Source organism: Cervus elaphus, chromosome 1 (assembly GCF_910594005.1).
Source record: "Cervus elaphus chromosome 1, mCerEla1.1, whole genome shotgun sequence".
In the NCBI taxonomy this organism is placed as follows: Eukaryota; Metazoa; Chordata; class Mammalia; order Artiodactyla; family Cervidae; genus Cervus; species Cervus elaphus.
The window spans coordinates 95906945-95930040 of record NC_057815.1 but is presented as its reverse complement, the minus strand read 5'-3'; the positions used below and the strand labels follow the sequence as shown (position 1 = coordinate 95930040).

Genomic DNA, 23096 nt, shown 5'->3' with positions numbered 1-23096 from the left:
GATTGAAGGCAGGAGGAGAAGGGGATGACCGAGGATGAGGTGGTTGGATGGCGTCACGGAATGGATGGACGAGTTTGAGCAAGGTCCGGGAGTTGGTGACGGACAGGGAGGCCCGGCGTGCCGCGGTCCACGGGGTCGCAAAGAGTCAGACGAGACTGTGCGACTGAGCTGAGCAGGCAGGCACGCCCTGCAATGGGAGGCCACAGTTCCTGAAATAACTGACACACAGGCACTTTTGTTTTTGGTCTGCATTTTCTAGTTCTTGTTTTTGGTTCTCTGACTCTCCTGGGGTTTGCTGACGGCGCGAGGGGCATAAACTCAGGAGAAAGGATTGAGCTGGTGGGCAAATGCGAAGAGTTGTGACGCGTGCCCGCCCACTTGGTCCAGGTGGGGCTCAAGGAAGCAGTTGTGTGTGTCCCCGTCCGTCTGCCTGCGGGCAAGCCCTTTGTGTGCTGTGAGTTTGTGATTTTTTTCTCCGTGGGGCGGGGGGCGGCGGTGCTGCCCGTGCGCGCAACAGCATTAAAACTGTGTCGGTCATGGCAGCTGGGAGCGGGGAAGAGGATCCGAAAGGAAAACAACGCCGCAGGGGTCAGACGCGGGCAGGAAGGGAAGGCCCCCGGGCGTGGTCAAAGAGGCGCCAGACTGCGAGGGTCGGGCAGAAGCAAGTTGTGGAGAGCGCGGGGCCCGCGGCGGCTCTGCCCGCCGCCCCGCCCCGGGTTTCCGCGCGCGCGACCAGAGCGGGAGACGGGCTGGGAGGGGCGGTGCGACAGCAAATCGGGAAGGGCGCGCGGCGGGCCGCCAGGGGAGCTCAGCGAGCCGGCAGGCCGGTAGGGCGCGGGGCCAGGGCCCAGGGGCACGGGGTCGCTAGGACGCGGGGCCGGAGCCGCGGGCGCGGGGCCGGTGGGGCGGCGCGCTCCGGCGCTGCGCAAACGCCCGGGCGCCCCAGTCCGCCGGGCGGCTGACCACGTGCCAGGGGCCGCAGGCCGCGGGCAGCGAGATGGGGGTGGGGAGCGGCTCCCGGGTGCTTTCCCGGCGGATGGTGATGGGAAGAGGGGCGCGGGGTTTGGGGTGGAGGTATTGGGGGTCCCAGCCTTGGATCGCGGGGGATCTGGGAGAGAGGGGGCTTGGGGGGATGTTTTTGCCATTTCCTTGCCGGCGGCGTGACGCATCAGCCCACGTGACCTGGGGACGCTGACAAAATTCCCTGCTTATGTCAGTGAACTGGAATTAGGAAGACATCCACTTAACCAAGGTACCGGCAGGCTCAGTGAGGACTCGTGCGGGGCCCCCAGCCTCTGTGCCTGGCCCAGAACTGCTACTGTTCCTCAGCGGCCGCGGCTCTGAAACTGGGGCTCAGCTCCAGCCTCCCCAGCTGTTGCCAGCTGTGTGATGGAGGAGCTTTTGTAACTGTCTCTGATAGTTGGCCTCTGGTCCGCCCTGCCTTGCCCAACAGTGCCCTGTGGACCAAGCAGCCTCCGCCTGACTTCACAGGAGCCAGAGAAGCCCAGTGGATGACTGTTGCTCAAGCCTGAAACAGCCAGAAAGCAGAGAGCCAGCGGGACCCTAGGAGTTTTCCAAGGGCTCAGAAGCCAGGCGGGGTCAGCCCGGAGGCCAGCGGTGGGATCGCGGCTTCGGCTGCCCCTGGCGCCATGCAGGGCCGCAGCCTGCCCTTCCGTGTGGCCACCCTGGTGACAGGCCTCCTGGAGTGCCTCGGCTTCGCGGGCGTCCTCTTTGGCTGGACGTCCCTGGTGTTCGTCTTCAAAGAGCAGCATTACTTTGAGGAGCTGTGTGAACCGGATGCCGGGCCGCTGGGCAATGCCACCGGACTGGATGGTAAGGAAGCAGGACCTTCTCTGAGTCCGTACTCAGACTCCAGCTCTGCCCCCCACCCCCCGCCAGGCTTTCTGTGGTGAGAAAAAGGGGGCGTCAGCCTGCCCCACCCTCAACCTGGACCTACGAGGTGCCTGGGGAGGGAGGTGCCCGCTTCCAAGGCGTGATTAGCGGCTGTCACGGCTCAGTTCGTCCGAGGGGTAACTTCCCTGCCCCCCCGGCAGGCTGTCCGAGATGGAAGAGGCTGCCCTGGACTGGGGCCAGGCCGGGTGCCCGCCTGGCAGGAAGGCTGGGACGGGTGGGGGGTTGGCCCGTCCACCCTGGACTCCTGAGATGTGCCCGTCTCTCCTTCAGACTGCAGGGCCCGGGACGAGCAGTTCTCACTCATCTTCACCCTGGCCTCTTTCATGAACAACTTCATGACCTTCCCTACGGGCTACATCTTCGACCGTTTCCAGACCACTGTGGCCCGCCTCATTGCCATGTAGGTCCCAGGGGCCCCGGGGCAGGGCCGGGCAAGAGGACTTTGGGCAGCGGCGTTCTTTGCCGGGAGCCCCGGGCCAGGCAGCTGGGCGCCTTTTTCCCAGCAGCGCTGCCAGGAACATGCCCGGGTGTGGGCACCCTGTCTCGACCTTCCCTGTTCCCTGAGCCCCTGCTTCCCTTTCCTCTCCTCCTTCCTCTGTTGCATGTGAAACTGGGCCATCGGTCGTACTGAAATGGGCAGGCGGCCAGGCCTGCTTCCCGTAGCAGGGGCTGGCCTGGGGCAGGGCTTGTGAAATCAGCAAAGCCTAGAACTGCCGCTGACACCCGTAAGACTAGGAGCTCCCACTGCAGGGGCGCAGGTTCGATCCCTGGGCGGGGAACCCCAGATCCCGCACGCCGAGTGGCGTGGCCACAGAGAAAAACGGAACTGTCTCTCTGCCTTGGTGCAGGGGACCCCGTGTCTTCATCACACCCAAGTGGCTCCTCACCACCCACTTCCTGGCCTCCCCCATCACCCCGTCACTTCCCAGAAGTTAGGCAGGACGGCGCCCCGGGGTGTCTTCGGCGGCGGGGACTCCAGGTTCCCTCTGACGGGGGTGCCCAGGCCGAGTAGTCGAGGAGGAGGAGGAGGAAGGCCACGCTGGCTCCCAGGGGTGCTGCCGAGCTGGCAGGCTTCTGTGATAAGCGGCGGCCTGCAGGACGTGATTAGGACGTAGCGCGGGCGTCTCCCCGTTCAGCTGTCGGAGAGGCTGGAGGGCGGCTGGGCCAGGCCGTAGCCGAAGGCGCGGTGGGTCCTTGGCTCTCTGGGCCCTTGGGCAACTGTCTCCGCTGTTCCTGGGCTCGTTTCCTGTCTCCTCTTTCCTGTCCTGCTGTTGCCCTTTCCCTCTTCTCCAGCCTTGAGTGTGTGAAGCAAAGCCCAGTCTTCCCACCTGTGTTTTCTCCTCCACTTTTACACAGAACATGTCACTTCTGAGATACTGCTGGTCAACAGATGTGTCAGAAGTGAAGTGGCAAGCCACTCTCTGGCATCAGCTGGGTGTCTTAGGTGTGTGTGCCAAGTGCTCGGTCGTGTCCGACTCACCGTGACCCCCATGGACTGGAGCTCGCCAGGCTCCTCCGTCCATGGGATTTCCCAGGCAAGGATACTGGGGTGGGTTGCCGTGCCCTCCTCCAGGGGATCTTCCCCACCCAGGGATCGAACCTGTGTCTCTTCTGTCTCCTGCATTGCAGGTGGATTCTTTATCTGCTGAGCCATCAGGGAAGCCCTCGGGGGTCTTATAACTTAACTCAGTCCTGACAGTCTCTCTGGAGGCTCTGCAGCAGACCCCACAGGTTAAGGGCTCAGTCCCACCAGACCCTCCCCACCCCCCTAAGAGGCCAGTTGCAATGGTAGGTCCCCAGGTTCCCCACATCTGTCTGAGTCAGCTGCAACTCTTGAGATGCCCCTGACCTCCTCCTTGGATTCAGTTCTTTGCTAAAGGGCTTGCTGAACGCAGGGAGACACCTTGACCAGTTCCTAAAAGGGTAGGATAAAGGATACAGGTAAACAGCCACATGAAGAGACACAGGGCCAGGTGGGCAGTGGTTCCGAGCCCAGGAACTCCTGCGTCCCTGTGGGCTTGGGGTGCAGCATCCTCCTGTTCTGTGGAGGTGTTTGCCAACCTGGGAGCTCTGCAAACTCCTCCATTTCCAGCCCTCTTCCGTCTCTGTAGAGAAGTGGACACAGGGGTGGAAATTCCAAGCATCTCATTGTGGCTTTTCCAGAGCGCATCCACAGTTATCTCATCAGAACAGGAGAACAAAAGATGCTCATAGTGTCTTCTATGCAAAAGCTTATAAGATTATTAGAAGCCCTGTGTCAAGACCTGGGAACAAGGACCAAATATGTAGTTCTTGTCATAAATCAGAACTTCACACGTAAGCCCTGTTTTTATTGCCCCCTGCCTAACAAGATCCCCAAACACGTCTAAGAGGCCCCAGTAACCTTGGGATCTTGGTCGTGAAATCTATAGCATCCTAGAACTTTAAGCTTGGGGTCTAGATCAGTCCAGTCATTTCCTTGATAGAAAAAAGCTTCTAAGAGAGTGAGGTGCCTTGCCCAAGGTCACACAGCAAGAGGCGTTTGAACTCCAGGTTTTGTAGACCAGGCACAAACGTCTTTAAGGGCTTGGCTGGTTGGGACGTCTAGGCTGGAGGACCTTGGATCCACCCTCCAGGCTTCTCTGTCTTCTAAAGAAATGTTTGTTTGGCTGCGTTGGGCCTTAGTTGCAGTATGTGGGGTCTCGTTCCCTGGCCAGGAGTTGAACCCAGGCCCCTGCGTTGGGAGGTCTGAGTCCAAGTCACCGGGTCACAAGGGGAGCCCCCCAGGTTTCTCTCTTTGTGACAACATTCTCCGTCTCCCCTTCTGTGTTCCAGATTTCTCTACACCAGCGCCACGCTCACCATAGCCTTCACCTCTGCAGGTGAGTGCTGTCGGGAGGGTCGTGACCTCAGGCACCTGCTGGATGGGGCAGGGGCAGAAGGGGCCTGGGGGGACACTGACCCCACAAGGACTCAGATACACAGGCTCTGAGCTGGAAAGGGCCCTTGAGGGAGTTGTTGCTGGTCTCTCAAAACAGCTTAGTGAGAAATGTGAAAAATAAGGGCAGGGGAGAAGTTGCTTCAGAGAGAAAGAGTTGATTCTAGAGATTGCATCCTTCTGTTATGTCTGAGAATGTCCTCTCTTTTTTAAAAATGAAATAATAGGGAATTCCCTGGCAGTCCAGTGTGCACTTCTGCTTGGATTTGTGATCCTTGGTCAGAGGACGAAGATTTCACAAGCTGTGCAGCATGGCCAAAATAAGCAGAAAGAAAAGAAATGAAAACATAAACGGTTATCGTTGAAAATATCCTGACTTAGCAGGGTGCAAACCAACAACTCTACGGTAGCCAAAAAAGTTTCCTCTTCAAATTTTACTGGTCTGGGTGCTGTGCTATGCTTAGTTGCTCATTCGTCTCTGACTCTTTGCGACCCCACGGACTTGAGCCGGCCAGGCTCCTCTGTCCGTGGGGATTCTCCAGGCAAGAACACTGGAGTGGGTAGCCTTTCCCTTCCTCCAGGGGATCTTCCCAACACAGGGGTCAAACCCAGGTCTTCCACATTGCAGGCAGATTCTTTGCCGTCTGAGCCACCGTTCAATGCCTAGTCTGGTTTATTCCCCACTTTCATCATGGGGAATAAAGTGGGGAATGTGTAGAGGAGAAAGCCGAGGTCAGAGACCCCCTTGCAAAGACTCAGCAAGGGCCACAGCGCATGTTAGTGCGAAGTGGAGCTGGGGCCCCGGCTTTGCTCTTTGCTCGCAGCGTCTCATTATAGAGGCGGACGGCTGCCTTCCGGTCTTCTCCCCGGAGTCAGGTTGCGGGGCTCAGGTTTGGGCTTAGGAGGTAAGAGCAGCTGGATCTGCTGTGAGTGGCACTGGCCCGACGCAGGTGGTCTCCGCTGGTGTTCCGTGAACACGGCCGACGGAGGGTTCTGTCTGAGCAGACCTCGGGAGGCAGCCTGGATCCTCAAGCCAGTTATTTAAAACCCACTCTGCTCATCAGCTCAGCTTCGTCCCTGAAAGCCTGAACGTGACTTTCAAGTGGCCGAGTGTGGACGTAATGGCTGGCTATGTTCGACTCCCATCTGTGAATCACTGGAGCCACAATTTGCCCTTCCCCCAGAAAATGGGGCTTTTTGGTTTTGGAAAAAGTGTGGAGACCACAGTGATGCTATTTTTGAAAGGAATCTCAGCCAACCTTCAGGGCATTTGGGGAGGCACCTTTTCTAGAGACAGAAATTGAATGGTAAGGAGTGTGAACGCTTTGAAATGAGCAAGTTCACAGTGTGTCTCGAGGTAGGGAGCAGTAGTTACTAGAATAGTAGTTACTTTGGAGAATATTATTAGGAAGCACACATATGCTTTGTTAAGGTTGAATCACCTGGTGGGAATGTTACTCTTTTATTTCTCATTCAGGCCTCTGATTTCACTCGGGAAATCGCATAGGGTTGGGGTAATTTTAACACTGGCAAGAGCAGAAATCAGGCTTTGAACATTCTAAGTGCAACTGCATTCAGTTACAATTTATTAACACTGTTTTCATTGTACTTATTTTTATAGTTAGGGCTTCCCTAGTAGCTCAGACTGTAAGCATCTCCCTGCAATGCAGGAGATCTGGGTTTGATCCCTGGGTCGGGAAGATCCCCTGGAGAAGAAAATGCCAACCCACTCCAGTATTCTTGCCTGGAGAATCCCATGGACAGAGGAGCCTGGCGGGCTACAGTCCGTGGGGCTGCAAAGAGTCGTCTGCAACTGAGCACCAACTCCAGTCCTTGGTGCTTAGTTGTTCTTAGTCTGGTCTTCTTGTCCAACATTTGGCAGAGCGATTGGAATGATTTTTTTTTTTTTTCGCATGTTGGTCTTTTCAAGGGCAAGAAATTCTTTTTCTTCGCCCTGCACTTCTAACGCCAGGCACAACACCTACCACAAAGGAAATGCTCCAAGTCTGATGAACAGAGGGAACGCAGTTCACGGGCATTCTCTCACTCAGATCTCACGGTGCCTCAGGGAGGCAGACTAGCAGGGACTGGTGTTCCCATTTATCAGATGAGATGACAGTCACGATTCAGAATCCAGCTCAGTGCAGTGAGTGGGTGTGTGGGCCCAGCCCAGGCTCCCCGGCCCTGCTGTGTCAAGATGAAAGGGATTGCGTGATTTAGTGAAGGAAGCGGGCAGCGGGTCGAGTCCTGCCTCTCTCTGTAGACATCCAGCCTGCCATCGACCAAGGGTCACCTTTGATGGGGAGGAGGGTCCCTTTGCAGGAGCATGTGAGGGAGGCTTGACGGTCCCCTGAGACCCTTGGAGGGTGCTGGGGAATCGGGGCCCTGAGCACAGACTTGTAGGGAGCGGGGGGAGCCCCAGAGTGCGGGGCTCCGTGTTCGGGTCGCTGGGTGGCGTCACCCCCCCTCCGTCTCGGATCCTTGCAGACTCAGCTGTGCTGCTCTTCCTGGCCATGCCCATGCTCGCCGTGGGGGGCATCCTGTTCCTGATCACCAACCTGCAGGTGCCAGGCGGCCGAGGGCACGGGCGGGACCTTGGGGCGGGCGGGCGGAGGCACAAGCCCCCCACTGCTTTGGCGGCCTCTGATGGGGGGGCCCCAGCTGGAGTGGCAGCTCCTGGGGCGGAGGAGCGTCTGCGTACGAGGGCCTGACGCTTGCTGGGTATACGGGATGTGTTTCACGGGTGAGTAAGTGACTCGGGCTGGTCCTGTGTTCTCCAGATCGGGAACCTGTTTGGCAAACACCGCTCGACCATCATCACCATGTACAATGGAGCGTTTGACTCCTCCTCGGCGGTCTTCCTCATCATCAAGGTAGAGGGTGGCAGTAGCCCGTGTTTATCGCCCCTGCTGCTGGCCGGGCCTTGGGGTGGGCGCCAGGCATCCATAATCAGCTTCCAGCGTAGAAGGAGAGAGCCTGGACCGAGACTCGTTTTTAGAAATAAGTTTCAGCCCTGGATTCTTACCTGGACTTTTTGTATGATAAAATGCGCAGGTTATGACAACATAAACTTCGCCACCTTCACCGTGTCTAAGTGTGCAGTTCAGTAGCATTGAGTTCATTCATGTTGTTGTACAACCATCACCAGCACCCATCTCTGGGACTCTTCTTAACCCTGTGAAACTGAGACTGCTCGTTAGGCAGTAACTCCCCACCCACCATCTGCCTCCCCCTAGACCCTGACAACCACCGTTACAATTTCTGCTTCTGTGATCTTGGCTACTGCAGGTACCTCCTAAGTAGAATCACATACTATTTTTTTTTTTTTCTTTCTGTGACTGTGTTATTTCATTTAGCATCATGTCCTCAAAGCTCAAAGTTTGTTTTAGCCGGTGTCAGAATTTCCTTCCTCTCAAGACTGACTACTGTTCTGCTGTGCGTGGGCGCCACAGCTTCCTGTCCATGCACCCAGGAAGGGACGTTGGTTTATGCCCAGCTTTCGCACGTCGTGAGTGATGCTGGTGTGAACGTGACTGTTGCGCTGACCTGTCCCCCCTTCTCTGCAGCTCCTTTATGAACAGGGCATCACCATCAAGGCCTCCTTCATCTTCATCTCTGTCTGCAGTGTCTGGCACGTCGGGCGCACTCTCCTCCTGATGCCCCGGGGGCACATCCCCTACCCGCTGCCCGCCGACTACCGCTACGGGTAAGGACTTGTGAGCTGGGGGCGGTGTGGCCAGAGCCCCTCCTCTGACCTGGCGTGGGAAGAGGGTTTGGGATGGACATGGTTACAGTAGGGCAGAGGAAACCAGTCTCTGGAGAAGAGGACTAGGTCACGGATGTATCGGTTAGCTACTGCTGCATAACGACCGATCCCAAAACTTAAGAATGTTAGGTGTTTATTATCTCCCCAAGTCTAGGGGTAGCTGGCTAGTTCTACTGATCAGAGAGCTACTTGAATGCTCTTGACAGGACTTCTCATGCCTGTGATAGTCTGGAGGGCTAGCGGGGGGCCGGCTGGCCTAGGATGGCCTTACTCACATGGGATTTGTCTGCTTGTCTGGGATGGCGAGGATATCTGGGTCACGTGGCTCACATCCTCCAGCAGGCTAGCTTGTGCTTCTTCACTTAACGGTTTCAGGGTTCCAAGAGAGCGTGCAGAAACACCCAAGGTTTCTTCTGGTTTAAGGCTGGAATTGGCACACTATATATTTATTTTTTTAATAATTTTATGCATTATTGTTTGTTTCTGGCTGTGCTGGGTCTTTGCTGCACGGGCTCTTCTCAGGTTGTGGCGAGCGGGCTTCTCGCTGCTGGGGCTTCTGTTGTTGGGGAGCACAGGGTCTCGGGCGCGCAGGCTTCAGTAACTGCCGCCCCAGAGCTCAGAGCCCCAGGCTCTGCAGCGCACAGGCTGATCGCCCTGGCGCCCGGGCTTAGTTGCTCCGCGGCATGCGGGATCCTCCCGGATCAGGGGTCGAACCCGTGGCTCCTGCATTGGCAGGCGGATTCTCCACCGCTGAGCCCCCAGGGACGCCTTGTGATGGGTTGTCTTGGTTGAAGCCGCTCACGAGGCCAGCCCAGATTCAGGGGTTGGGAAAACAGAGCCGCCAAGTTCCTTTGCAAGGAGTAGAGAAGAGAGCAGGTGAAGAAACGGGACCATCTCTGCGTCCGTGCGGTGCGGGCAGCGGCGGCGGGGACGTTTGCTGGCAGCTCCTCCCTCCCTGGCGGCCGGGCGTGCTCTCTGGCCTCGTCTCCCGGTAGTCCTCGGATGCACATCCGCGTCTCCATCCTCCAGACGAGAACAGTGAGGCTCGGAAGAGTTAGGTCTGAGCTGTGTTGCCGCAGCCAGGAAGAGGCAGGGCTGGGATTCGAACCCGCGCCTGTTCCACCCTTCCCGCCCTTTCCTCACTCCCGTGTGTGGCTGCAGATTAGAATTGCTGGGATTACCTGGAGATGTTTCTAAAAAAGATAGCGGGAGCCTGCCTTCCACGCCCCGACCTTCTGACTCAGCTGCTCTGGGCCTGGACGCGGGCGCCGGGGCTGTGAAAAGGTGATCCCGGTGTGCAGTGAGAGGGACCGTTTCCATTCCCCGCAGCCCGCAGCCCGCAGGCACGTCAGGCTCAGCTCCCAGTCCTTGGCTTGGGCTGATAGAGCTTCTGTTTCCACAGTCTCTGCTCCGGGGACAGCCCCCAAGAGGAAGACAAGAAGGCAGCTGAGTCCAAAAAGCTGGAGCTGCAGTCAAAGGAGTTCATTTCCCCGAAGAAAGGTGAAGCCAGCTGGTTAACCCATTCCCCCCACCCAGAACCTGGCCTTCCCCTGCGGCCAGCGTGGCTCTTCACCTCCAGAGCTTTGCCAGGGACTCAGGGCCAGAGAAGGTCAGGTGGCAAAAAGACCTGTAGGATCTTCCCGACCCCCTCAGCCTCCAGGGGGTCCAGAGGGGGGCAAACATTCCCGTTTCATCCCTCCTTTCCGTCCCCGGTTCCTTTCCCATCGCACCGCACCCCTGCTCCCCAGAGTTGTCTTCCATCGCTCGCCTTCCCCTCCCCGCCCACTCCTTGGTGTGCCTTATCTGTCCAGTATCCACGCGTCCCACGGGTCAGCCCTCTCTCACTGACCCATCTCCAGTTCGCCTCGCCTCTCCCTCCTCTGTCTGTTTCGGGCCTTGGTTATAAATGTCACAGAGCACTGCTGTCTAAGGTAGAAACAAGAATAAGACCCTGGGAAGTTCACCCAATGAAGGAAAGAGTGAGCTTGTCAGGCTGCATCCAGGAGCAGCCGAAGCAGATGCCCCTGGGGACCCCAGGGTCAAATCCTCGCCCGTCTGCCCCTCGAGGAGACCAATCCCATTGGGCAGCCTGGGGTGAGGCTCAGAGCTCACCCGGACCGTGAAGAGCAGGGCGGGGAAGGTTTCTGTGGGAGACTCAGATGCTGGTCCTGAAAGAGGAGGGGGGTGGTTCGCAGCCGCAGAAATCCTCGCTGTCCCCCGCCATCCCGCACTCTCCTCCGACTTTCTCCTGTCCTTGCCCGTCTTCCTCATCCTGCCAAGAACGATCGATCGGGAAGGTTGGTGGTGCGAGAAGCGTCCCAGCTGTGAAGGGTCAGATGGCAGAGTGTGGGAGAGCCGTGCCCGGCAGTGGGGCTGGGATGTTGCGTGGAGGTGGGGGTGTTGCCCTCGAAGAGCCCGGGGAGGCAAGAGCGAGTGAGCTCAGTGCTCGGGCTCTCCCGCTGAGACTTCTGCACCCTGTTCCCCCCCAATTTAATGGTAACTCTTGCCCGAATCTCCTTCCCCTGCCTTCAGAGACCCCTGGAGAGCAGCAGGCACCCGGCTCCTTCTGGAGCTATGTCTTCTCTCAGCGCTTTACCTGGCACGTGGTGTGGCTGTCCGTGATACAGCTGTGGCATTACCTCTTCATCGGCACCCTCAACTCCCTGCTGAACAACTTGGCCAGCAAGGATAGTGCGCTAGGTAGGCTGTGGGGCCGGGAGGCAGCTCCTCTGCACATCGCCTCTGGGGACTTGGCACCTCGCGTGGTGGGGCGCTGAGCTCAGCAGGGCTCTGTGCTCTGAGGGAGGTCTGAGCCTGGGGTGTGGGCTGGAGGGTCAGGCAGGGCAGGGGCAGTGGGTGGCCTCCTCTGGAAGGCAGTCCTGAAGAGCTCTCACCGCCCAACCCCTCTCTGCCCTCTGCAGTCAGCACCTACACAAACGCCTTTGCCGTGACTCAGTTCTTTGGAGTGCTGTGTGCGCCCTGGAACGGCCTGCTCATGGACCGGCTCAAACACAAGTACCAGGAGGAGGCAAAGAAAACAGGTGAGCCTCACTCTCCAGAGGGCCAGGGAGCCAGCCTGGGGGAGGTTTTTGTTTACCTCCACGCCCATCGTCTTTTTTCTTAAATCCTTTTCTACTTGTATCTGTCTATTCATCCATCCATGGCTCGTTCATCCATCCATGCATCATCTGTCCTTTTATCCATCCATCACCCATCCATCCATCACTCATCCTTCCATCATTCTTCCATCATCCACTATCTGTCCTTTTATCCACCCATCACCTATCCATCCATCAATCATCCATCCATCACTCATTCATCCATCACTTATCCTTCCATCATTCATCCATCATCCATCATCTGTCCTTTTATCCACCCATCCATCCATCACTCATTCATTCATCCTTCCATTCATCATCTGTCCTTTTATCCATTCATCACGCATCCGTCCATCCATCCACCATCCATCCATCATCCATCTATCCATCCACCCACTAGTCACTGAGTGCCATTTATGTGCCAAGAACAGTTCCAGTTCGGTCACAGGCCTGACAGTCACGCCCTTGTTCTCGCGCTGTTCTAGTCTAGAGAGTAGAGAAATGCCAGTAATCAAGGTTTGCGGTCCCTGAAATAAACCTGCAGGGGGCTGTGGCAACACACAGCAGGGCAGCGACGCCGAGTGTTCCTGGCGGAAGCCGCCTCTGAGCTCCTAGCGGAGGAGTGAGAGGTGGCAAGATGAAGGTGAGGGCCTGGGGGAGTGGCCCAGGAATGCAGCGGGTCATTGTTCATGGTGGTGAAAGAGAGTGAGACCTTGAGGAAGCCGAGGAGCCCCAGAAGGTGGTTCTGGAATAGGGGTGTGCGGGCGCGGGGGTCAGAGAGAGGGGAGAAGGGGCAGGCGGCGTCCTGCCAGGGAGCTGGGGCCTGATCCTGGGATGAGAACGCCATGCGGCCTGTGGGGTCTAGGTTCCCCAGCCAGGGGGTTGGACCCTGGCCACGGCAGTGAGCGGGCTGAGTCCTAACCGCTGGACCCCAGGGAGCTGCCGGCACGCCTAGAGTTTCATCTCCCCCCGCCCCGCTTCTCTGAGCTGCTTCTAAAGCTAACCTCAGACATCAGGTCATTTCATCTGTAAACACTACAGTTTGTAGTGCCAACAAGTAAGGCCTCTTTTGTTTAAGTGAAGCATCGCTGGGAGGAATATCATGCTGACACCTGAGACAGCCTCCGATAATTTCTCAGTGTCATCTGTTCATGAAGTCCTGTTATTCGCTAATGGTCTCATCTGTGTCTTTTTGTCACCGATTTGTCCAAATTCGGATCCATCCCGGGGCCACACAGTGTAGTAAGTCTCTGTGTCCCCCACCCACTTTTCCCCCTTTGTTCGTTTATTGAAGGAACCGGGTTATTTGTCCTGTCAGGCTTCCCACATTTTGCATTTGGCACCCTCTGCATGTCATTTTAAAGCGTTCCTTTGATTGGGCTCTGTCTGTAAACAGGCAGACTGGGGACTCAGTTTAGTATGTTTTGGCAAGAATAACAAGAGGCGGAGCCGTGGGCTTCCTCCGAGCTCTCGTCCGCAGACCCTGGGTACCGGTTGCCGCCTTCTTATGATGTTAGGATTGATCTGTGCACTCAGACGTTGTCAGTCTGATCCGCCCGTTGTAAAAGTTTGTCATCAGCTGCACGCCTTGCAGCTACTGATGCTCGATGCCTAGACCCATTATTGTATTAGGGTTGCAAAATAGAGAATTTCTATTACTCTTTCCTTCTGCTTTTCATAGCTGAAACTTTCTCTGGAAAGACGAACTTTATTAACTATTTTGTTTACCCTGAAATAAATGCGTATGTTTTCCTCTGTTTGAGTCTCCCTGGTGGCTCAAATGGTGAAGAATCCGCCTGAATAATGGAGACCCAGGTTCCATCCCTGGGTCAGGAGGATCCCCTGGAGAAAGGGAATGGCAACCCAGGCCAGTGTTCTTGCCTGGAGAATCCCAAGGACAGAGGAGCCTGGCGGGCCACAGTCCACGGGGTCGCAAAGAGTCAGGCATGAGTGTGCAGCGCACATGTTTTCCTCTTCTTTACTAGTTTCAGAAAAGTGAGTTGGTATCTAAGCAACTTCCAGGGGTAACCACTCATAGTTTCTCTTCTGAAATCTTATTTTAAGCATGTCTGATGTGTTTCAGTCCGTCTCTGATGATCCTTCTTGAGGTTCAGACTCCCTCATCCTTGACCCCTGGGAGTGTGACCAGTCCAGCATCTGTGTCCTTTACAGAAAGTCCCGTTGGTTTTAGAGAGTGCTCGGGTCCCTTTGACTGGGTGTGTTTCCTGACCCAGACCTGAAACCAGCCATCCCTTCAAATAGTCCTGGGTCCCTTTGAATAAGAAACAGGGTTTAAAGACGGCAATCTGGATGCTGGGGTTTCTGATTCTCCTGGGCTCTCATTGGGTTTAGGCCTCAGAGGTAAGATATACATAATCTTTTGGAGGAAAAAAAATAAATCGTGAATACCTAATACTGATATTTTAGTTCAAATTTTACTTGATTTTTGCATTTGTACCTCTTCTCTTCTGAAGATCATGGTTCCTAAAATACTATACATATATACTATATATACATATACTGTATACTATATATATACACACACACATATATATTCTATATATAGTTTTTTTTAAATATAATTTATGGATAATTAATTACTGGTTTAGCAGGATCAGTGCTGAATGCTGGCGTGCCTTCCTTTCCCCCATTCTCATTCTGCAGATATGTCCCCTAGGAGCTCTCAGTCAAAATTATGGTATTTTAAGAGTCAGCAACTTGATATAAAAAGTTGGGTTCATTGGTTTCATCTCGTTGGATTTTTTGGGGGGCGGGGGGGAATGGCTTTGCTTGTGTTCTTCCTATTACTCTGATTTAATTTTTAAGAACATTTTTGTATCAAGCGTTGACATTATTCCAAAGCCACGACTAGGAAACGAGATCCAGCCACCACGTTTAGTCCCCTCCTCGGTCCCCTGGCCTCCCTTCCTGTCCTCATCTGTAATTGCTTTGATTTTTTTTTCCCCCTTGAAGACAGACTCTGTTTGCGTAAACAGTTTCTCCTTCTCAGATGAAAGGCAGCACCCTGCAGGCTCCCGTCCTGGGGCCGTCCTTCCGCTGCTGCTGTTGTCTAGCGGCTCCGTCGTGTCTGACTCTCTGAGACCCCGTGGGCTGCAGCCCACCAGGCCTCCCTGTCCATCACCAGCTCCCAGAGTCCACCCAAACCCATGTGCATCGAGTCGGTGATGCCATCCAACCATCCCATCCTCTGTCGTCCCCTTCTCCTCTTGCCTTCAATCCCTCCCAGCATCAGGGTCTTTTCCAATGAGTCAGTTCTTCGAATCAGGTGGCGAGAGTATTGTAGCTTCAGCTTCAACATCAGTCCTCCCAACGAACACCCAGGACTGATCTCCTTTAGCATGGACTGGTTGGATCTCCTTGCAGTCCAGGGGACTCTCAAGAGCCTCCTCCGAATGTTTAGGAAGTGAGTTATCCGCCTGTGCTGGTGGGTTGGAGATGGGGCGTGTGGAGAGAAGGGGTCTGCGTGGCCCCCCCGCCGTGGGCGTCCCGTCAGCCTCCTGTCCCCCTTTCGGTCCAGGGGCCCCGGCCAAGGCCGCCGCCCTGCGCGCGGCGGTGCCCTCGCTGGCCCTGACGTCCCTGCTGTGCCTGGGCTTCGCCGTCTGCGCGTCCATGCCCGTGCTCCCGCTGCAATACGCCACCTTCGTCCTGCAGGTGGTCAGCCGCTCCTTTCTCTACGGCTGCAATGCGGCCTTCCTCACGCTGGCGTAAGTGGGCTTGGTGTGTGCTCCCCAATGGGGATGCCCCGGGGCAGGGGGAGGTGTGCTGGGGGCAGAGCAGGCAGGGAGGAGCCCCAGACGTGGTGGGGAGGGGGCGTGCACTGGAGACTGTGGGCGGGCAGAGCCTTCACACCCATGAACGCCCTTTGTGTCTGCTCCCCTCTGCCTCTGTCATCTGCCTGACGAACTCCTACTCTCCCTCCAAAGCCCACTTCTGTTGTAGCTCTCCCAGGGAAGAACAGAAAGAACGCTTTTTCTTTTCTTGTGGCACTCTATTCTCCTTTTTTCTTCTTTTTCTTTTTTTTGGGGGGGGGGATATTTTCTTGGCCCTGCCGCACTGCTTGTGAGATCTTAGTTCCCTGACCGGGGATCAAACCCACACCCCTTACATTGCAAGTACAGCGTCTTAACCCACTAGACCACCAGGGAGGTCATTATTCTTGCTTCTTCTGCTGGTGCATGCATCATTTAGCATATGGTGGATCTATCTGTGTCTTTCCTGAGACCTCCTCGGGCCCTGCTGTTTTCCCTGGGTTGAGCGCGGGTCCATCTCTGTGGTCCGTGGCTTGAAAGCCTGAGCAGAGGTGAAGGGGGGCCCTGTGGGTGTGGGTCAGTGATGGCTGGAGTAGCCTAGGGGGACGGGAGCAGGGGGCTGACCAAGACCCACCAGAGCCCGGCCCCTCCATGGAGCAAGGGTCCCCAGAGCCCGCCAGAACCTCCTCTGCCCCCCCAGGTTCCCCTCGGAGCACTTCGGGAAGCTGTTTGGACTTGTGATGGCCTTGTCGGCTGTTGTGTCTTTGCTGCAGTTCCCCCTGTTCACCCTCATCAAAGGCCCTCTCCAGGGTGACCCATTATACGTGAGTACTGGGGGGCGGGGACCCTGGCCTTAGACTCAGATCGGGGCGACTCTGTTGGTCTCCAGCAGGGGTTGTCCCTTGCTTGGCCGGGGTGGCCTGGGTGTGGTTCCCACGGGAACGTTTCTGCACATGGCTACATCCTGGGCCTTGCTTTTCCAACGGGAGTCCGTGGGAGAACCCAGTCGTGTGCCGGGGAGCCCCGAAGCCAAAGGGTTAATGTAGATGGCCTCCCAGGTCATCAGGGACTCTTCAGGCCTCAGTTTCTCCACCTGTGAAATGGGCACAGCGTACCTCCTTGCCCTGCCCTAGGGGGGCGGAATGAAAAGTCACCCGGAGTCCATCACAGAGGGCGCCATCAGGTCTGAGTGGGACGCAGAGGAGAAACCGGGTGGGATTCTGGCCCCGGCACGCGGTGGACTTGGCCTCACTGCCCCCTCACCCTCCAGGTGAACTTGATCCTGGTGCTGCTGACTCTGCTGACGTTCGTGCATCCCTTCCTGGTGGACCGGCAGTGCCAGCGGAAGGGAAAATCCCCTGAGGTCGCCTAGGTCAGAAGGCCCCCCTTTGCAGCCCCGAGGATGCATCATCTTCCTCCCCCTCGGAGGGCCCCCCGAAAGACTTGGCCCACCCAGGCTGCTTGTATTAAGTAGCCGTTATTCTTTCCTTAAGCCATACTCACTCTGCCTGCCAAGACTTCTCATCCGCAACACAGGAGCAAAGGCACAGAAAGGCTCTCAGTGTCAGAGGCGGGAACAACTGGCCCTGGCGGACGCCTGGCCTGAGGCGGGTGATGGGGTGGTGAGCTGTGTCTCCTGCTTCTGCGGGTCTCTCTGCCCCTGAAGCCCGAGCCGGCCTGGGCCCTGCACGCCGGATACGCTTCCCGGAGAAGGCTGAGGCTGTCCCGCCACCCAGCGTTCAGCAGTGGCACCCAGCTTGCCCCCAGCGGCCCAGAGGATGAGCCCGGGGGGAGAGAGGCAGGTGGGTTGGGGCGGCGGTCCCTGGGCGGGGGTCCCACGTCTGCCGCTGATGCCCAGCAGCCTTGAGCAGGCCAGCGCCGGTTTTCCCCTCTGTGAAAGGAGAGGGGGTTTGGCATCGGCCTTCCTTCTGACATTCGTGTTACATTGGATTGGCCAAAAAGTTCATTTGAGCTTTTCATAAGATGTTACGGGGGGCGGGAGGTGGGGTGGGGGGGGAGATAACCCGAACGAACTTTTGGGCCAACCCAGTAGAAGGTTTTCAGAATAGTGTCAGCACAGCCACCCTCAGAGCCTGCTGGACCCAGGGATCTCTGAGGAAGCCTTTCGGGGAGGTTTTCCTCTTCAAGAAGGGAGATGATTATTTACTTCGCATAGGATATAAAAATGTCCTCTGGGGAATGCTTTTTATAACGTATTGAGTTATGTCCTAAATCATTTCATTAAAAGAAATAAAGCCTTTCTGTCTAAGACAACTGCTGCTCGCAGGCTTTGGGGCTGTGGTGATGTGTGTGCGTGCGTGCCTGCGTGTTCCCACCCCAGACCTGGCCTGGGGGCGTCTGACCGCAGCCCCAGGCGTGGGGCAGGAGCCCTCAGACTGGGGTCCGGCCACCTGGTCCCGGGGCCTGGGCTGGGGAGCCCCCAGGAATCCCCTGCTTGCCTCCTCTTGCTCTCCACCCTACCCCCCGCCCCCGCTGCACCATGTGCGCCCCCCAACCCCCCCAGCTGGAACCAGAAGGTCTGACCCAAGTCCCAGTTCCCCTCGGGGCAGCCGGGCAGCCCCTGAGCCTCTGAGCCACGAGGTCCGTAACCGCTGAGTGCGGCGAGTCCTCTCCACCCCGGAGGGCGCCTGCAAGAATGGAAGGTGGTTTCCACTGCCTGGCATGCACGGGGCACCCTGGAGCACTCGTTTTACTCAGGCCGGAGAGGAGGTGAGGGACGGGCTGGGCGAGATGGGAGGAGATCTGGAACACACCCGGGTTTTTACTCCTCTTAGTCGGGAGAGGACTGAGGACCGACTCCTGCCCTCGGTCATTCCGGGGTCTGTTCTAGGCACTGGGGAGTCAAGAGAGGTGCCCGAGGGTCTAAAGCCAGCTCTTTTCTCAGCTGCCGAGGGCTAATTTTCTGGGCCCGGGCCTGGGTCTGCAAACGACATGATTTCTGATAGATGCTTTCATCCAGTTGTCTTGCTCAAAAGCTTCCAGTGGCTCCCTGTGGCCCGTGGGGCAAAGCCTAGATTCCAGCCTGGCAGTGCAGACGGTCAGCAACGTGATTCCAGCTCCCGCCTCTGCTCCTCACCTCCCGCCCCCGGGGCACGGCTCATCCCCGTGGGCCCAGGTGTGCGCTCTAGCATCTGTAGGCCACCTGTTCCTCCCGCTCAGCCCGTCTCTGCCAGGGAACTCTGCCGGGTCCGCTAGGGTCCGGCTTGAAACACCATCTCCTCTGAAAACCTTCCCGTGGCTTTCAGCAGCCCTGAGTTCTCGGGACTTGGTCATACCCTTCTTGGAGACTGGCCCCCGCCTCCTCTCGGGACCGCTTTTCCCATTTGGACAGAAAGGCCCAGGAGGCAGCCTCTGGGTCTCACCCCCGGCTCAGGGACTAGTGCCTGCTTGCCAGGTATGCGGTGCCAGTTACTGCCTGTTGGAAGACAGATCACTGAGTGGAGTCTTGTTCTGGCTTCAGCTTTAACGAGGCACAGAGCCGGGCACGTGGGGTGTGGTGGGCTGGGCCACAGTGGACTGGGAGCCAAGCCAGCCCTCTTGGCATTCCGGCTCGGTCACCAGTGTGACCTTGGACGGACCGCTTCTCCACCTCTCAGTTATTTTATCAGTGTTTGGGGAAATAAACCTGCCTTTCTGGACCGGGTTAGAAGTTAGGTCAGGTGCCTAGACCCGGTGTGTACCTAACAGATCAAAGCTGGCATTACAGTTAATGTATTAAATTTTAACAAGGTTGCCTCGTGTCCAGCAACTGGTGAACGAATTGATGAAATGGAATGACCACACGGTGGACTATTGCTTGGTGATACGAAGGAGTGAGGTATTGATACCTGCCACCACATGCGTGAACCTTGAAAACATGCAAAGTGAGGGAAGAGAGACCACGAATGTAGTGTGACTTTCATTCAGACATGAAACGTCCAGAACAGGCACATCCTTAGAGGCTTCCCTGGGGGCTCAGCTGGTAAAGAATCCTCCTGCAATGCAGGGACCCGGGTTTGATCCCTGGGTTGGGAAGACCCCCTGGAGAAGGGAAAGGCTACCCACGTCAGTATTCTGGCCTGGAGAATTCCATGGACTCTACAGTCCATGGGGTCGCAAAGAGCCGGACACGACTGAGAGGCTTTCACAGAAGGGAAATGAGAACTGTTAGGGCTGGGCGCGTGAGCTGCTTCTCACTGACTCATCTTTCCCCAGAAATCACCCCTGACTCTGGATATAGGTGTTCTCTGCACTTCCTGAGAGATCCAGGCTCCTTAATTTTTTTAGCAACAGCTTTATTGGGATAGAATGCATACACTGTACAATCCACCCATTTAAAGTGCACAGCGCGTTGGTTTCTGGTGTATTCAGAGTTGTACCACCGTCACCATTGTCAAGTATAGAGCGTTTTTATCATCCTGGACACCCTTCTGTGAGTTCCCCGTCAGATGCGATCAACCGCCCTTTCCAACAAGGAAGCGGGCTCGCCGGGGGGTTCACGAGGGCTGGTTCCGCTCAGCCGCAGCTGGGCAGTGCCGCCCTGCTCTCTGCTGCCAGCCTCAGCATTCAGGGGCCGCTGCGGGTGGTGCCAGGCGGGGTCCTCTCTGGGGGGGACAGTCCACCCGGAGGAAGACGAGGGCGCCTGCTGCCCCCAGGACGGGGACAGTGTGAGTCAGGGACTGCGTGTGACCATCTGCTTTCACCACCAACTTGCGGATGAGGACTGTGAGGCTCTGACGGCAAGCTTCACCAGGACCATCCAACTAGTGCCTGGTGGAGCTGCTGCTGCGGCCGACGTCCCGGGACTCTCTGGGTGCTCCAGTGGCTGAGACTGTGCTCCCAGTGCAGGGGGCCGGGCTTCAACCCCTGACCAGGGAACGGGGGTCCCACATGCTGCAACGAAGACCCCGCATGCCGCTACTGAGACCTGGTGCAGCCAAGTAGATAAAACAGATACTAAAAAAATAAATAAATAAAACAACCCACATCTGTCTGCCTCCTAAGGTCACATTCCTTTTAGGTGTGACCTTTTCTTTACATTCTTCCTTTTTTTTAATGCTGTTAGTTTATTTGCAAACATTATCCAGGACGAGTTTGATCCTTTTTTTTTTAGAGGTTGCACCTCTCCATATGCTCCTCTTCCTATCTGTCTCATGGATTATTTGTTAAGCAGTTGGTGTCTCACTATCAAGAAAGGTGCTGGAAATCCAGACCCAAAGAACACAGTCGTCACAGCTAGTTACCTCCACGTGCTTTCCACTGAACGTGGTATATTCTTCCCCGGACACTCTTCGTGGTGGCTCCTGTGGACCGCAGAGGTTGAGAACCTCCAGCTGCCCTGAGCCCACCCAGCGCTGCTGGAAGCTCTGCGCAAGATGTGCAGACCGAAGCGGCTCACGCCTCACGCGCCTCGGCCTTTCCTTTCCGCTCTTGGCGTTCCTTCTCACGTAAGAAAGGCACGGCTGCTGTGAAGCAGGTCAGAGAAGGAAGAGCCGCGTGATGAGGAGCTATCGCTGTTCATTTCAGCACCAGAAGTGCCCGCGGTGAGCACGGGGCCTGGGTGCTCCCCGTGGTGCCGCTGCGTGTGTGATGACGGAAACCGTCTCCCAAGCCCTCCTTCACGGCACCACGCCGCTGTCACAATCCTGACTGTAAACGGTCACCTACACCCCCGTCTGATGGCCGTGGCACAGTGACCTCCCCGCTCCGCCCTGCGTCTGGGACGATGTGCCTCTGTCTCTCCTTTCCCCGGCGCTGCCTGGGCGGGCGTCCCAGATGGCGGAGACTCGGGAGAGGGGCGGAGGGCAGCAGGTCACGGCTGTGAACAATAGCAGCCGGAGGAGCCCCCGTGGAAGTTTCTGGGGGAACCCCATCATGGCTCTTAATCCTCTTCCCTTGGGCTCCCCTGGTTGCTTAGCTGGTAAAGAATCCGTCTGCAATGCGGGAGACTCGGGTTTGATCCCTGGGTTGGGAAGATCCCCTGGAGAAGGGAAAGACTCCTCACTGCAGTATTCTGGCCTGGAGAATCTCATGGACTGTATAATCCACGGGGTTGCAAACAGTCAGACAGGCTGAGTGGCTTTCACTTATCTAGGGCTGACTGTTCTCCGGCCTGAAGGCGCTGGCTGTCTGCTTCACAGGGCGGTTGATCCTCTGCCAATTCGAAACCCGGGGTCCCTGCAGGCATGGCCCGGAGCTCCTCTCTCCGCCGATCCCTCGGCCTAGATGATCCCCGAATGCATCGCGTGTGACTCGGGCACAGCCCCGAGTCCCTCCTTGAACCCTCTGCGGGAAGAACGCTCATGTTCCGGCGCCAAGCCCACAGGCCCCCATCCAGACTCCGGCCCTCTGTTGGTGGTAAAGAGTTCCAGATGGGCCACGTCTGACCACTCCTGGCCCCTTGCTGCCCACCGCGGGGCTGACTCGCCAGGACCATGCTCAGGGCCATCTGCGTTCCCTTTCCCGAGTCCAGGGTCACCTCCCAAGCCTGAAGGTAGACTCAAGTCGTTGGTGCGGGGGAAAGGCTCTGGGCGTCCCAGACATGGACCAGCTGTGTGACCTCAAAGCATCCCTTCATCCCCGGAGCCTCAGTTTCCTCACCTGTGATGGAGATAATAAATGGCACAGGGCTGGTTGGAAAGACTAGAGCGGACTTCGGGGAATAAAATGTGGAGGCAGCCGGAGTCTCCAAGACCAGCTTCTGGCTCTCTCTCACCTGAGCTCTGGACTTGGCTCGGGGTGCCTCGGTTTCTCCATCTGTAAACTGAGAATAACAATAGAATTGTATCTTGGGGTTGGGAGGATGAAGTGCAGTAATGACTTCAAGGCAGTTGGAACATGACACAAACTGCCTGGCTTCTGGCAGGCAAGCACCCGCGTGCTATCGGTAGCTTCTGTGATTCCCTGGGGGGCGGACCTCTAGGCCTGGGGGAGCCTGGAACGTCACTGCGTTGGTTCAGGGCAGAAACCAGCCTGCAAGCGTTTGCCCAAGCTCGTTTCTATCCTCTTGCATTGTGTAGAATGGGAAAGCTTCAAGACAAAAAAAAAAAAAAAAAAAAGACTTTCTAATTATCCCAAATCTTAAGCCAGTGAAAAATGTCAACCTTCACATTCATCTTTTGCCCTACTCTTTGCTTCTGCTGTGGTCCTTGCAGGAAGTCTGTGGGCACAGAACTGTCACTCACCAGGGATTGGGTTGTGGATTCCTTCCGGGCCAGGGGTCAGGGACGGCTGGGGTCCGGGCAGGAGTGCAGACAGCCAGCCCTGCACCTTGTTCTCATGTCCTCAGGCTGTGTGTTCTTGAACGGGTCACAGCTTCTCACTGCTGCTGAGGATAAAGAGGCTCCACGTGAAAAGCACTTGGCCCTGGCTCAAAGCAGGTCCTGGAGTAATTTTTATTGTTAATATATGCACAATATCGCGTTAAAGGTCAAGTGCATGCTTTTGTTTTTTTCTCTTTATAGATTTTATTGAAGCATGGTTTATTTACAATGTTTCAGATGCATAGCAAGGTGATTCAGTGATTCTTACACACATATATTATTTTTGAAATTATTTTCCATTAACGTGCATGCTTTAAAAGTGAAACAATTTTACTCTCCTTGCTTGGAATGCATTGCACCCAACCCATG

The 23096-nt window shown here is 56.4% G+C and overlaps 1 protein-coding gene across 5 annotated transcripts; it reads left to right on the top strand.

Moving 5' to 3' along the window:
* Nucleotides 1-262: 262 nt before the first annotated feature.
* Nucleotides 263-17739, top strand: SLC43A3 (solute carrier family 43 member 3). 5 transcript variants are annotated; one of them, XM_043913811.1, is made up of 13 exons: nt 263-387; nt 1454-1833; nt 2185-2314; nt 4729-4775; nt 7319-7395; nt 7612-7704; nt 8398-8537; nt 10000-10097; nt 11130-11297; nt 11519-11638; nt 15234-15420; nt 16166-16289; nt 16736-17739. In XM_043913811.1, the coding sequence occupies exons 2-13, from the start codon at nt 1650-1652 to the stop codon at nt 16835-16837; spliced, it is 1470 nt and encodes a 489-aa protein (XP_043769746.1). In that variant the 5' UTR covers nt 263-387; nt 1454-1649; the 3' UTR covers nt 16838-17739. The 5 variants fall into 5 exon arrangements, with proteins under 5 accessions (XP_043769746.1, XP_043769739.1, XP_043769753.1 ...); XM_043913804.1 differs by having other exon boundaries at nt 316-454; XM_043913818.1 differs by lacking the exon at nt 263-387 and adding an exon at nt 647-827 and having other exon boundaries at nt 1492-1833.
* Nucleotides 17740-23096: the final 5357 nt, after the last annotated feature.